Source organism: Carassius carassius, chromosome 7 (assembly GCF_963082965.1).
Source record: "Carassius carassius chromosome 7, fCarCar2.1, whole genome shotgun sequence".
Taxonomy (NCBI): Eukaryota; Metazoa; Chordata; class Actinopteri; order Cypriniformes; family Cyprinidae; genus Carassius; species Carassius carassius.
The window spans coordinates 20,146,573-20,163,004 of record NC_081761.1 but is presented as its reverse complement, the minus strand read 5'-3'; the positions used below and the strand labels follow the sequence as shown (position 1 = coordinate 20,163,004).

General features: G+C 34.4%; 1 protein-coding gene across 2 annotated transcripts; it reads right to left on the bottom strand.

The window, feature by feature from the left end:
• Positions 1-109: 109 nt before the first annotated feature.
• LOC132143680 (splicing factor U2AF 35 kDa subunit-like) lies at positions 110-16,018 on the bottom strand. 2 transcript variants are annotated; one of them, XM_059554120.1, is made up of 8 exons: positions 15,921-16,018; positions 15,416-15,503; positions 7,360-7,426; positions 5,146-5,195; positions 3,688-3,786; positions 3,422-3,555; positions 499-591; positions 110-406 (listed from the first exon to the last, which is right to left on the bottom strand). In XM_059554120.1, exons 1-8 carry the CDS (start codon positions 15,962-15,964, stop codon positions 295-297), a joined length of 687 nt encoding a protein of 228 aa, XP_059410103.1. In that variant the 5' UTR covers positions 15,965-16,018; the 3' UTR covers positions 110-294. The 2 variants fall into 2 exon arrangements, with proteins under 2 accessions (XP_059410103.1, XP_059410104.1); XM_059554121.1 differs by having other exon boundaries at positions 15,416-15,528; positions 15,921-15,976.
• Positions 16,019-16,432: the final 414 nt, after the last annotated feature.

Sequence of the window (16,432 nt, the reverse complement as noted above, 5' to 3'; positions counted from 1 at the left end):
CCAATTAATAGAAATGCAGTGACACACCCCTACAACACTCGCTGAAAGCCTGCAGGTCTGATTCATCATGACTAAGATTTTAATAACCCCACACATGTGACACAGACAATTTATAAAAATGCATTTTTATTGAGAAACAAAAATCTTTCAAACGTACACTTAAAAAAGGTAAATAAAGTGACAAACTTAAATGTTTCAAGCAAGTAAAGATGGCATCTGATGTCTCACACAAATGCTGGTCATTGGTTGATGACACGAAGCAACAAAACAAAGGAAGCAAAACTGTGTCATGGCTCAAAATCTTCCAGACCGTTCACGATCTCTTGATCTTCTCCGCTCACGTTCACGACCTCCACGACTGCGGTCACCAGAGCGTCTTTCATGAGATCTTGACCGAGAACGATGTCTAAAGGAAAGATCATTTCCGTTACAAAAACAAAAATGCTAACTTTAATGAAAGGCACAAGACTGGCCTTTGATGAAGATGGTTTTTGGTACCTTTTTCTACGACGTCCATAAAGCTCTCTCCTCAGCTCTCGAGAAATGGGTTTCAAGTGCATGAAATTACAGAAACCACCTCTAGTGCACTCCCTGTGGTAAGACGAGATGTTAAGACGGAAAAAGTGGTGTCACTGAGATATATATATATATATATATATATATATATATATATATATATATATATATATATATATATATATATATATATACACAAACCCGATTCCAAAAAAGTTGGGACACTGTACAAATTGTGAATAAAAACAGAATGCAATGATGTGGAAGTTTCAAACTTCAATACAACATATATGCCATATCAAATGTTTAAACTGAGAAAATGTATAATTTTAGGGGAAAAATAAGTTGATTTTAAATTTCATGGAATCATCACATCTCAAAAAAGTTTGGACAAGGTCATGTTTACCACTGTGTGGCATCCTCTCTTCTTTTTATAATGGTCTGCAAACGTCTGGGGACTGAGGAGACAAGTTGCTCAAGTTTAGGAATAGGAATGTTGTCCCATTCTTGTCTAAAACAGACTTCTAGTTGTTCAACTGTCTTAGGTCTTTTTTGTCCTATCTTCCTTTTTATGATGCGCCAAATGTTTTCTAAGGGTGAAAGATCTGGACTGCAGGCTGCCCATTTCAGTACCCGGATCCTTCTTCTACGCAGACATGATGTTGTAATTGATGCCAAAGTTGCCAATTGACCTAATAATTTGCAAATTGGTCCTCCAGCTGTTCCTTATATGTACATTTAACTTTTCTGGCCTCTTATTGCTACCTGTCCCAACTTTTTTGGAATGTGTAGCTCATGAAATCCAAAATGAACCAATATTTGGCATGACATTTCAAAATGTCTCACTTTCAACATTTGATATGTTATCTATATTCTATTGTGAATAAAATATAGGTTTATTAGAGTTATAAATTATTTTACTCCTTTTTTACTCACAATTTGTACAGTGTCCCAACTTTTTTGGAATCGGGTTTGTATATATATGTAAAGAGTTTGGTTCCAAAATGAAATAAATCCATTTTGATTCATTTGAGTAAAAATGTTATGATTCTCAAAGAATTATTATAAAATATTTTAATTTTTTTCCCAAAACGCAATAAATCCATTTAATCAATATGAAAGATTTTTGATGAAAATACACAACATAGTAAGTTGATCCCCATATGACAGCCTATGAACTTTAGTATTAATCTTATATACAGAAACTGGACTAAAAATAAATTAATCACTTTGACCAAAATTAATTCAACGGGTCACCTCGTTAATGCTATAAATTGATTAATCTTTCCCATGTTACATTAATTTAGTTGACTATTGCTATGTGCTTTATTAACAAAACCATAAATGGCATTAACAAAAACACGAACACTGACAAACCAAATCAATATCACGTTCATAATTGAATGCGATTCATCTAATGAGCACAATATAGCATAACACTGACAGTGATCCACGGCATCGGAATCATTTTAATCTGAAAGCATGTGATGGAGATTTACCAGTACTATTAAATCACAGAACTGGCTTTACTGAAGAGATGTGCATGACAATTACATTCAATTTATTGTGCAGCCCTTGTTTGTTGATCACAAAGTACAAAGTACATGAGGAACACTAGGATGCCGGGTGTATTCAAAACACCACCATTACTGTCTAGTAGTGTTGTCATGGTACCACAATTTCAGTATTCGGTACAAATACCAATGAAAATCCATGGTTCTCGGTACCAAAGCAAAACACAAAATATGCTAATTAAAAAAAATAAATAAATAAATAAAACCAATGCCATTCTTTATACTTACTTACAATTGTGTTTAAAGTTTTTCTACAAGTAATATAATTATGAAAAACCGTAAACAAGTTTCACCCAAATTTAATTTGTCTTTTAATTAATGAAATTTAAACATTTTTTATCATGGAAGAAATATTGTGTGATTTACTTCTTCAAAAAAAAGTTTTATTCATTTTTTCAACAGTAGTAGCAGTATCACATACATTCTACTAAATAATAGTAATGTTTCTAGCACTAATGCCTTTATGTAAAAATGAACTTTTATTTTGACGGGTTGACATGAATACCCTTTAAATTGACACTGGTTTTACTTAAATGAAACGGTAAAATGCTTGTGAAGTGACTCAGAACAGTTCTGGTGATGTTGTTTATGTATTCATGTCCTCATTGAGACGGCAGATGCTGAAATTACTGCAAGCGTCACGTGTTTCAGTCTATGTAGTAAACAAACCCACACGTCTCTGCCATTCATTCATTCACACAGAGATGCACAGAACATGCAGGATTCATATTTCAACCAACTTTTACGGCTTAACATTTACAGATACTGGTCCATATGGAGATTTGATTTGATTAATTTATGCTAACTTCAAATTCCGTGACTCCATATTAAAATGTAAGTTTCATCTTCATGACTGGATTTTGAGACTCAGTCCGCGTTTTCTGCTTCGCAGTTGACCAGGTACTCAATACCACCAGTACATAAAGAAACCTGGTACCGTGACATTTTAATGTTTTTAGTACCGACTTGGTATCACAGTACTGGGTCTTTTGACAACACTACTGTCAGGAATGCATGGAATGGTGCGCTGTGATTGGTTGAGAGGATATATTGAATTCTGCAAAAAAGGAGACTGGCGTTTGTCGTGGATTGGATAAAAAGGAAGAAAACATGACCTGATAACTCTGTGAATATCGCATTTTGCATTAAATAAAAAATTTACTTTTCAATACCGACCAGATACAATACTGATTTTGGCAGAAACTCTTTTTTAATGGTGTTTATTGCATTTTGGAACCAAACTCTTCATGTATTACTGTAATATAAACTATATTAATATAACCCCATTCCAGTTTAAAAAACAAATAGTGAATGAAGTGTGAGACACTGACCCCATTTCATACTGCCTACAGCAGGCTTCTCTGAAGTCTGTAACTGGTGAGAGCTCTGCATGTATTGGTTGGGCATTAAACCATCGATTATTTAAGTCCAATACAGCCTTCTCAGCATCCTCTTCCCTCCGAAACTGTTCAGACAATAAAAACAAAGTAAACTGTTTGAAATACTGAAATACGGTTAATTTCATAAACCTGTCTGGTTCAATCAAGCAAATGTCACAAAACATAAAAAATAAAAAAAAAATCGAATTTTACAGTACCTTCACATAAACATTTCCGACCAAATGATCACCAAGGTTATCACACACATTCATCTCCTCGACATCTCCATACTTCTCCTCCATTTCCGTAAAGACCTCCTGTTTAAAACATAATAAATTAGCATTGCAAAATGCAGAAGTAACTATTTCAAGGAATAGTGCCTATATATTTATACAGTACAGACCAAAAGTTTGGACACACCTTCTCATTTAAAGAGTTTTCTTTATTTTCATGACTATGAAAATTGTAGAGTCACACTGAAGGCATCAAGGGCTATTTGACCAAGAAGGAGAGTGATGGGGTGCTGCGCCAGATGACCTGGCCTCCACAGTCACTGGACCTGAACACAATCGAGATGGTTTAGGGGTGAGCTGGACCGCAGACAGAAGGCAAAAGGCCCAACAAGTGCTAAGCATCTCTCTGGGAACTCCTTCAAGACTGTTGGAAGACCATTTCAGGTGACTACCTGTTGAAGCTCATCAAGAGAATGCCAAGAGTGTGCAAAGCAGTAATCAAAGCAAAAGGTGGCTACTTTGAAGAACCTAGAATATGACATATTTTCAGTTGTTTCACACTTTTTTGTTATGTATATAATTCCACATGTGTTAATTCATAGTTTTGATGCCTTCAGTGTGAATCTACAATTTTCATAGTTATGAAAATAAAGAAAACTCGTTGAATGAGAAGGTGTGTCCAAACTTTTGGTCTGTACTGTATGTATATATGTATTAGTGGCATCATTTACTGACCCTCATGTTGTTTCAAACCTGTATGACTTTTTTTGTCCATACAGTGAAAGCCAATGTGGTCCAATGTTGTTTGGACCCTAACATTCAAAGAATCATCTGTGTTAAAGGAAAGAAATAAAAAGACAGTTATACAGGTTTGGAACAACATGTGAGTGAGTGAGTAAATGATGAAAGAATCATTATTATTATTATTTCTTTTATGTTTTACTCTTACATTACATTTCACTCTTCTTTACATTTGGGTAAACCATCACATTAATTTAACTGCTGAATTCTAATTAAGCATTATGCAATGTAATATAATTACAAAATATGACATTAGATCACTAAAGAAATGTTTTATGTGAAAATGTTTTGAAAAAATGAAATGAGGAAGAGCTACTGTAAATGTCTATGCACCATTCAGGCCTTCACAACTAAAAACCTTGGGTTGCCAGGATTTCTCCCTCACCCAACCAGCATGGCTTTTAATGGTTTCATCTATATGTAAATATTAGTTTTGTTCTTCTAGGAACATCACTTTAAGTAGATGTTAGATGTGCACATTTGAGGCATTTAGCATGGTAAAAAGTACAGAAAGACACAGAAACTCAGACACTCAATTCTGACCCTTTGGATACCAAATCATTTCTGAATCAGTTCCACAGGCCTCATGAAGCAGGAAAAAAAAATCAAACAAAACAAAACTCATCCTTAATGAGAACTCACCTCAAAAAACCCATCATAATGTTCCTGCATTTCCACATCACTAACAGCACCTAGCAACAATTTAAAATATATATAATTAGAACACAGAAAGGTGTATTAGAGTACAATATTTTGATATATAGCCCCCATAGCATAGTTTTAGATTAACTGAAACATCATAAATCTACTGGATAGCGTTAAAACAAACCAACAGGATATATTTAAATATGAAGTCTGATGATCAACAGATCATATGTTTAAACTAAGAATTCAGAAATGACATTATTTCAGGCCAATCTGGCAGACACGCAGTAAGCCTTTGTATTGATTAGACTGTAACTACCGGGAATCATGATATGGGTCAAAGACAAATCTGTTGCCCTGAGAAAACAACATTACAAATCATTATAGGTTATATTATAGGTATCATTGTTATATATTACCCATAAATATATCCTAACAACTTTTTTTTGGAGTAATGCATAATTTGGGATAAAGCGTCTGCAAAATCAAAATAAAGAATTAACTAGACCTTCATTATACCTGTAAACATAAGGCCATGGTTCAATCACTGCAGAGTTGCATTTAAAAAATAAAAAAAAACTACGGGATCTAATCATTTAACATTGTTATGGATGCTCTTGATATGTGCCAGTCATAAAGAAACGTTCAATGCCGCAGACTCCTGCAAGCAAGTGGGGGGCAACTTACAGTGTAACCATCAGCAGACTGGGCAGAGTTTTGAGTGTTACGGTATATGTTCATGAGGACAATGGTCTGAAATACAAAATGTGCATCTTTGTAAAAGAAACTAAGACTGTTTAGCATCCAGGTCTACAGACCACATGAGATATCAACATTACAAACTAGGCAATTCATGAAAACAAGTGAACTGGGTAGAGTGGGGGTCAGCAGGAGATGCCAGAGATCCATCCAAGATGACAAGAGAACTAGTACGTAAAGGTCTTAAAGCTTTGATGAAGCAGAAAAAAATCTTCTGTAAACAATCATGTAAATATGCACAGCTTAGTTAACATATATATTCTTGAAACAAGGGCTCAAATTACGCTTATGCAGATCATTAAATATTTGAAACAAATGTTATCATATCCAAACCAAAAGCAAGATATCTACTTTTGTAAAAGTACAGAATCCTTCACTGGATGGAAAAAAAGGAGTGCAGCACTGGAGTCTGCACTCATACCTACCTTAAGAGTAAACAACAATAATAAAATGATATTTTTTAGGCAAGAATCCACACAAACCCTCATATACCCCCTTTTCATCAATATGGTGCTGGTTTTCATGCAATCTAAGAGCTTTCACAAACTGTATGGTGAAGTAACAGGTTAAGTGAAAATGAACCCAGCATTTCCTGCATTTCTTTACTTTCTTTTGCAAGCTCTCCAATTCCCTTGTATCTCAGTAGAAGAATATATAGCAAGTAGAGCACACATGGCCTATGCAGATCAATTCTGAATGCTTCTCCTATTAGTAATTTTTAAGATTACTTATAGCAAGAAATTAGAAACTGCTCCTTACAGCAAGCATGGATGAAGTAGCTAGCCAAACTTGATGATGTTCAGGAAATTTAACCTAACTATAAACCATTCTAATGCAATTGGTTCTTGGGGCCTCATTTATAAAACACAGGTACGATCGCATTTGATCCTACTTCTAAACCATAAAGAACTGAATTAATTTTAAGATGAAGTGTGATTAATAATGTAGGATGTTTTAAGGAATTATTTTTGTGCTATAGACATTGTATAAATTGTTTGTTGGTACATTTCAGAAATTGCTGTACATTCACATTTAGGATCATTCTGTACACATCTTTATAAATGAGGCCCTGGTTCCAAATCAGAACAATTTTTCTTTAATAGAATGGTTTAAAATTGCTTGAGAATGTACAAGCAAGTATAAAACGGTTCAGGAATCATGTCGTTGGAAAAGGGGCAACAAAAAAATGCCTGGACAATCTCACATTATAATAACAAATCTAGAACACTTCTACTGTTTATTAGAAACTACTGTTTATTAGAAAGAGCAAGTTTCCAGTTACTTTTTTACTTGATGTGTGTAATTTAGTATAGTACAGTAGGGGTCCAGTGTTTCAGCACTGAGGATGCCTCTACATTAACTTTGAGTTTTATCTCAATTTATCTGGGACAGAAATGGGATTCCTTGCTTAACCCACGAGCTAGCATTATCTCAAGGAAAAGTGGGACTTACAGCGAGATGCGTCTGCTGTCTGTGCACTGTTTTGGGGGTTACGGTAGATGTTTTGAATCAAGATGGTCTGGAAAGGAAGAAATCAAAATATGTTTAAAAATAACTGGTAACACAAAAAAGAGCTGCAAATGATGCTGAGAAAGTTGTCTTTGTGCATCCAAAAGACTGAAAACCAGAGGGACCACTATTCACCAAAAAAAAAAAAAAATATAATAATAATAATAATAATCCTACCTCATATAAAGCTGACCATTTAACTTTAATAAGCACATCTTAGAAAGTAATGGATTACCCAACACTCTTAGATCTGGGGCATGTACCATGATGGTAGTTGAACAAACTCTGGGTTACAGAATTAGTTTTGAGTTAACAAAACCGAACAATGTACACACAGGCTTTGTTGGTAACATGATGCTGATCATCAACTGTCTCTGTCAGCTCAGTGTTTGATCCTGAGTTCACGGAGAATGTGCACATGAAAATGTGACATCAGTAACAAACAGCCAATCACATGCCTTGGAACATGTGGTTCAAGAAAGGAGCTTTCCAAAGAAAAGAAAACATCATGCTACTGTATATCAGTGCAAGTGAAAGTTGTGAAGGTAGTTTATACAGCTGATTCTATATACATATTATTTGTATATATTTATTTTTAATCTAAACTACATGCTGTATTATTAAGCTCAAAAATGTGCAATGGAAAAAAATCGACAATCGTAATGTACATAAATAAGCATTGTAACTTACTATGGTGAATAACACTGTTAAAGGCCCCAAAAACAGGTGCTTTAAGACAAAATAGTCCTTAACATTGAAGCTATGGATGAACTACAAATGACTCTTTACTCTAAATGTCATGAATGTATTAAGTAAGTGAAAGGCAAAATAAAATTTGTTATTTGACAAAACTTCCATTAAAGTGCAGCATTATATCAAACTTAAAGAATAACACATACATGTAAAGTGAATATGCAAATACAAGCCTACTCTGTTATGATGTTAAAAAAAAAAACCTTTTCAATAAAAGTGTGGCAAGATATGACAATATTATGGAGCAAATTTTGTGCCAATATTTATCAAACAAATCCAGCATTTGGTAAATAAACACAACCTGCTTTGCAAAGGAAAACTTTCGAAAATACTTTCAAACAAACGCAAAATGATTTGCAAATACTGAACTCTATTTGAGAGAAAATGCAAAGGTCAGGTCGGTCAATTTATGCTAGTCTCCCAAGACCCGAAATATATTATACACTATAAACAACTAGGGCTGTAGCTATCGAATATTTTAGTAATCGAGTATTCTACCAAAAATTCCATCGATTAATCGAGTAATCGGTTAAAATGTGTTTTTGCTTAATTATATTGACGTGATATTGATGTGCGCATGTGCAGTAAACCCGTGTAGGAAAATCTGACGGGTCCCAGCAAACATTGGTCCGACAGCGACGTCGTGTGCCCGTCCAAAAATAGTCGCGGTAGGACAGCATAAATCGGTAGAAATATGTAACACAGAACATTTCCTAAAAATGAATTCAGATATGTTTGTACATGTCTATAGTTCTATGGGGTTGCATGTATAATTTGTTACTTTGACTTTTAGCTGCGTGTAGTTCAATATTTACCCGTGTTGTGAGAGGACGTCACTATTTGACGTCTTTTACACGTGCATTACACGTCCATCGTGACCCTCTATGAAATCCTTGTGGAATATGCAAAAGCTGTGCTTACACCTTGATTAATACTGCAATAATTAATTTGAGTGCACCAAGTAGTTTTTAAGAGGTTTTAAAGACGTTGTGAATAGACGTCCACTGACGTCTTTTACACGTTTTGTCACGGTTGTGAAAAGACTCCAAGCAAGACAAGCAGGGAAAAAAAAATTGTATACAAACTAAATATATTTACTTTATCTTGTTTAAATAAATTATAATGACAAACTGCCCATTGTGGTTAAGAGATTAGCATGCTACAATTTAGTCATCATTTCAACCTGTTTTATGTATTCATTGTTATTATTTTTATGGAATCTATGCATATACATGTAAAACAGATATATATCCGGTCACCATTTCGGTCTGAGTTGTATGTAATTGCCAAAACGGTGCTGCCAAGATGTAGACACAAAACATTGTTATATATTTCATGATATTACAAAATCCCGCGATAGGATAGATTATCTCGCGGTCTTCCGGTTCCGGAACATTCAGCAGGCAACCACGAGGAGAGAACTCGAAGAGGACTCGAGGAGGGAGATGTATCGATATATATTATATAAAATCTACTGTTGGGTAAGTACATTTTGTATTATTTGATTAACGTGCTTGAGTTTTACTTGTTTGACACGAAGGAACCGAGAGAAATGATGTCCACATTTTCAACTGAAATTCTATGGTATGGCTAACATTCGCTAACGTTACTAGGCTAAAAGTTACTTATTGATGTAATTTTTATTGGTACGCTTTAATTAATTATTCAGGGGACATCACAGCCCTCCTGTCTTATCAGAAATGCCCTGTTCACTTTCTCACAGTTACACACCCAGTTAAAGGTGTTTCTCAACAGCAACACATTAAAACACAACATCTTTTATACAATAAAAATAAAATCTACTGCATGTTGATTACCTTTTTCTAATGTTTCATTCATGATTCATTCGTCTTGTTCCAAGGTTTTTTATTTTAGCTGTAGACCATAAAGAAATTTTGAAAATAGGTGCATGTCATTTATGTCAAATTTTTTATTTTATTTATTTTAAAAAGAAATATATTCTCTTCCCTCAGATGCTGTGAAGAGGTAGAGTCTCTGAGACTGATGCAGCGATGGCAGAACACCTGAAGCTCGCTCCAGGAAGAGCTGAGGGTGGAGGTTAAAAGAAATGAGCCAAACTACTGTAATGTGTTTAAGGGATAGTTCACCCAAAAATGAAAATAGTCATAATTTTCTCACCCTCATGTTACGATCATAATCATTTTTCCTACAATGGCAGTTAATGGATTGTGAGATCTGCTTGGTTACAAATATTCTTCCAAATAGCTTTGTGTTTATAAGACAACTGTGTAAGTCAATGACAAGATTAATAAAGACATGATAAAAAGAAACCATGTTTTAACATTTTAGTCGAAAACACGTGAACGCATTCTCAGAAATTTTATATTTGAATTAATGTCGGTTTATATAGTTTAACATCATTTACGCTACTTTGATTTTATAAATAGCAATGATTTCAAACATATTTTATGATGAGGGTCTTCTATGTTTTATGATTTTCTTGTCACATGACAACAATGGCTCCTGCAAGGTGGTTATGCCACGTTCAAATATAATATTCTTAATATTATTTATATGATTAAAGTATTTAAAAATAAATGCAATTAATAAAAACATTCATAAACAAATACTGCGGAAATAGAAATTTTTGACAATAATGATGGACTTCAAGATTGAGTATTTCAGCACTTTCTACTCAGTGATGACCCTCATTAAATCATATTTCTAATGAAAATGGTAGGCCTGTAAACTTATTTCAGAAATCCAAAATGGATACAAAGATTACATTGAAAAACTATTTTTTTAATAGATTTTTTATCATCTTGAAGATTCTTCATTCTTGATATTGTCCCAGTAAAGCAAACGTGAAAACAATATCGTCAGAACATAGAAAGGTATACAGGTTTGAAACATGAGGGTGAGTAAATGACAGAATTTTCATTTTTGGGTAAACTATCCCTTTATATAATAATTCAGTATTTTGTAATTGGTATTTTAGTTTGCTTAAAAGATGCTAAACTGTTCAAAAACAATAAAATGTGCTTAATAAGAACATGTTTCTTTTTTGCATACGTCCACAAATAATGTGTTATTGTTTGTGATGTGCACTTTATTAAGAAAACTTTTTAAATGTTGTAACACTGTATAATAATTTGTGTCTAAAATAATTGTGTCTCAAACATTTCTCTTCTGGTGTCACTCTTGTCCTGTAAATTAGGGAGAAGGATCATGTTCACGGCTTCATGCTGATATAATACTAGTTCAGCATTTTAATAAACAGTGGTTTACCAGTATCTCAGAATGATTTTAACAATGTAATGATTAGAAAATAATATTTGGAATATTAAAGTTGGTTTTACTTTAGTAAAAGTGTGGTAACCATGTTTTTTTGCATGTGACCATTTCTATAACGGCAGCTTTACTACAAACACCATGGTATTTATTTTGTAAAAAATGTGTTTAATTTTCGTAAGGAATATTAATGTTTACATTATATTTTAGTACATTTATATAACTGAATCACAATAAAGCTCACCTGAACCTAAACTAGTTTGATTATACTGTAGTAGCCTACTTGTATAATTACATTTGCCAACTTCTTTCAGTAGGTTGTCTGTGTAGTTTTATACTAGTTTAAACGTTAACTGCAGAGGTAGCCTACAACAGTTCTACGCACTGTAGACTATGTCTCAACATAAATAGCAGAATGACAATAAATCTTACTTGACCTAACATAAAAATGAAATCAAAAACACTCACAATTTTTGGTACACAGCTGACACTATGTTGGCAATATATTGTTATAATCCTGCATTGTTTTGAATGTTGAACAATTGTATCAACATATGTAGCCTATATATTCTATATGCGGCGATGCAGCAGAGGATAAGAGGTATGGAGAATGGATCAGTTTTTATATGGAAAGTTTTTATATACTTAGTTAAATGTTTAACCAGATCACTACTGATTTTTGAACCAATCAATCATGTTTTACAGCATTTATTGTGAATTTCACTGACACCGTAGTAGGGACGCTTTGTTTTAAGGGTTAGTTCGCCCAATTTGCAAATGATGTCATTAATAACTCACCCTCATGTTGTTCAAAACCTGTAAGACCTCCGTTTATCTTTGGAACACAGTTTAAGATATTTTAGATTTAGTCCGAGAGCTCTCAGTCCCTCCATTGAAGCTGTGTGTACGGTATACTGTCCATGTCCAGAAAGGTAAGAAAAACATCATCAAAGTAGTCCATGTGACATCAGAGGGTCAGTTAGAATTTTTTGAAGCACCGAAAATACATTTTGGTCCAAAAATAACAAAAACTACGACTTTATTCAGCATTGTCTTCTCTTACGTGTCTGTTGTAAGACAGTTCAAAACAAAGAAGTTTGTCATATCCGGTTCGCGAACGAATCATTCGATGTTACCGGATCTTCTTGAACCAGTTCACCAAATAGAACTGAATCTTTTTCAACGGTTCACATCTCCAATACGCATTAATCCACAAATGACTTAAGCTGTTAACTTTTTTAATGTGGCTCACACTCCCTCTGAGTTCAAACAAACCAATATCCCGGAGTAATTCATTCACTCAAACAGTACACTGACTGAACTGCTGTGAAGAGAGAACTGAAGATGAACACCGAGCCAAGCCAGATAATGAACAAAAGACTGACTCGTTCACGATTCAAGAACCGTTTCTGTCAGACGTGTCCGATTCGAGAACCGAGGAGCTGATGATACTGCGCATGTGTGATTCAGCGTGAAGCAGACTGACACACAGAGCGTCTGAACCGAACTGATTCTTTTGGTGATTGATTCTGAACTGATTCTGTGCTAATGATATGAGCCCAGGTAAACCGAATGCTTGAATCAAGGGCAATCATCGCCAATGACGCCATTACGTCGAGCGCAAAAGAACCGGTGAACCGTTTTCTTCAACCAATTTATTGAATCGAACTGTCAGAAAGAACTACTGGTGATCCGAAAACCAATGCAACCGGTTCTTGACTCGTGAACGAGTCAGTCTATTGTTCATTATCTGGCTCGGCTCAGTGTTCATCTCTCTCTTCACAGCAGTTCAGTCAGTGTACTGTTTGAGTGAATGAATTACTACGGGATAATGGTTTGTTTTAACTCAGAGGGAGTGTCAGCCACATTAAAAAAGTTAACAGCTTAAGTCATTTGTGGATTAATGCGTATTGGAGACGAGAACCATTTAAAACAATTCAGTTCGATTTGGTGAACTGTTTCAAAAAGATCCGGTAACATCGAATGATTCGTTCGCGAACCGGATATCACAAACTGTTGTGTTTTGAACTCTCTCACAACAGACACAGAAGAGAAGACAATGATGAATAAAGTTGTAGTTTTTGTTATTTTTGGACCAAAATGTATTTTCGATGCTTCAAAATATTCTAACGGACCCTCTGATGTCACATGGACTGCTTTGATGATGTTTTTCTTACCTTTCTGGACATGGACAGTATACCGTACACACAGTTTCAATGGAGGGACTGAGAGCTCTCGGACTAGATCTAAAATATCTTAAACTGTGTTCCGATGATAAACGGAGGTCTTACTGGTTTGGAACGACATGAGGGTGAGTTATTAATGACATAATTTTCATTTTTGGGTGAACTATCCCTTTAAAACATCTATACGGTTAATTATAGATATAGTAAGACAGATACTCACCTGTTCCCCACTCATGTTGTCTGCTGTATTCCCTGAGAAGTTAAACAGGTGTTTCGAGTCTCGGGAGACTAGCGTAAATTGACTGACAGTGCCTGTTTTTACATAAGCCAGCGCAGTTATTTCCGGTCAACTGTACTGTGCCGTTAGGAGAGCACCCTTTGCTCCGTTTTTCTGCATAATCTATTTACAATTTAGAGAAAACTTTGTCTAAGAGGACCAAACGTCATTGCTATTATAGACAGTGGCAACGGAATGAATCATCTGATGAACCGATGTCAAAATAGAGATGTGCATTGAGTGATTCAGACTAAATTCAGACTAACAAAATTACAGCAGCAACAAGTCTGTGTTGGATAAAACTTAAACCATGTAGTTTATTCATTAAATCTAAACATTTCAAAACATTGAATGCATTATTTAATTGTTATACCAGCTTATTTAATTTGTATTTAACTATATAGGTATAATTCAACATTTAAGGCTGTTATCTGGTCTTATTTATTTATTTTAAATGACAAGTGGCTTTGTGACTTCCTGCACTTCCTATAATTTATACTTCAGTCCGATAAAATACTAAATTTGTTAGAATATTTATTGTATAATAAATCATAAGACGTGAAAAAAAAGTGTGGTTGAAATGGCAGCTGCAGCTAATGATTGATCCTCTACTGCCATCTCGTGGTCATAACCATCATTTCATTTTCATTTTAAAAAGTCTTTCTTTTTCGCCAAGAGACAACCTTTAATAAAGTGAATTTTAGTGCACAGAGTTAAGAAATTATAAAGGCTTTAACATTTTACAAGACTTTAAAAATGTGTCCATGGCTATGAAGGTAAGATATTATTTATTTTTGCCTAAAAAGTTACGAGTGTTTATTTGTCTGCATTCAAATGTAGTTATGTGTGCACTTTCCTGGGATTACAAGACTATACATATAAACTTAATATGTTCTTTAATAACATGAAACAGTATGTTAATTCCTCTATCATTATTTACGGGGTTGCAATTCTTTTGTTTCTCAGTTTCTGATTAAGAAATGAGGAAGGAGAGGTTTCTGTGAGTCTCTACCTATATATATCACATATAAAATTAGCTTCACCGGAAGATTACAAGCTGTCTTATCTATATCTGAAAGTTATAAAGAGCTATCTGTGCATACGATCAATTGTATTCGTGAGAAAATCTGCATGCATGCATTTGTGAGAAAATCAAATGAGGCAAATGAGTCTCACAGCTGTAACGCAGAATACATATTTGCACATAGCTCACATTTTCTCTCAAACAGAGTTTTGTATTTGCAAATCATTTTGTGTTTGTTTGAAAGTTTATTTGCAAAACGCCCGATTTGTTTGATGAATATTATTACAAAATTTGCTCCATACAATATGAGCAATTGTCAATATATATATATATATATATATATATATATATATATATATATATATATGTACACAATTAAATATTTCATTCACTCTAAAATTTCACATAGCAAACATATGAAATAGGTTTCACTTTAAACATCAATATACCCATTTTAATGAGGTGGAAATGAAAACATAGGGGTGTAAGTTTGAGATGTAAACATACCTGACTGAAAGTTGGTTTATTGTGCAATCTAGAACACCGATCTCCATGACGACAAGCTCCAATTTTGAAATAAAAGGAGCAGTTGACCCTAGAAATAACAAACATAACGGAGACTGTTCCAAGATATGATTACTATGACAAAATAACGTTATTGCCATTGACATCAGTGACAAAATCCTTGTGTTCATTTTAACTTTTTAAACGGTCAAAGCCACAGTATTTTAATCCCAACTACTGAAAAACTGGAGAAATTGAAGCTTCTTTTTAATTCATGCTGTCAGTAGATTAGATATATTTAAAATGTTTTATAAAACTGGCGTCAGTGTCTGCTTTCACCGTTGTAACCTGCAGCATGAGCTATGCGGAAGCTTCACATCTAACACAAAAACATAGTTTTGCGTTCGGATGGAAAAGCTCAGCAGACACTCAGCAGACAAACAGGTATGTTAGCGTACAAATCAGGTAATATTGCACCGTTCAAACTAAATATGTTAATGTAGCTTACTTGTCTTTTTCTGTACCAAAAATGGACGCAAGATACTCCGCCATCTTGAACGGTCCAACAACTCGGACGGACGCAAGTATATGCGCGAATCTGAGAACTACGTCGTCATCACGAGGGCGCGCGCATGCTTTCGTCTCTGTAGATGTCACAGGAGAGAACAAATATTGTTCAACGTTTCTCAGTAGGCTCGCATCTGTAGCAGTCGTTAGATTACGATTATAATTTTTATTTTAACACCTACTGGACGTGTGATAACATGTTACCAGAGCCACCGCTTTACAAGCGGAGATTTCAATCTTGCTGAACAATGCTTAACACGACGAGATCCAACAAGGGACTACTACTAGACAAGTCATTTACGGCACTATCAGGCAAAGATTTTTTATTGAACAATAAATGCATGAACAACATAACCACGTAAAAAAATATACTGGATAAAAGCGTCTGCTAAATGACTAAATGTAAATGTTAAAACACTTGTTAACAAAGTCTAAAATAAATAAATACACTGT

Bases quoted from the DNA above. Each gene is read 5' to 3' on its own strand.
- LOC132143680 (XM_059554120.1), bottom strand. From the start codon at position 15,964: ATGGCGGAGTATCTTGCGTCCATTTTTGGTACAGAAAAAGACAA. The intron at 15,504-15,920 runs GTAAGCTACATT...TGTTATTTCTAG, and splicing joins TTTGGTACAGAAAAAGACAA to GGTCAACTGCTCCTTTTATT. The intron at 592-3,421 runs GTCAGTGTCTCA...GTCTTACCACAG, and splicing joins TGTAGGCAGTATGAAATGGG to GGAGTGCACTAGAGGTGGTT.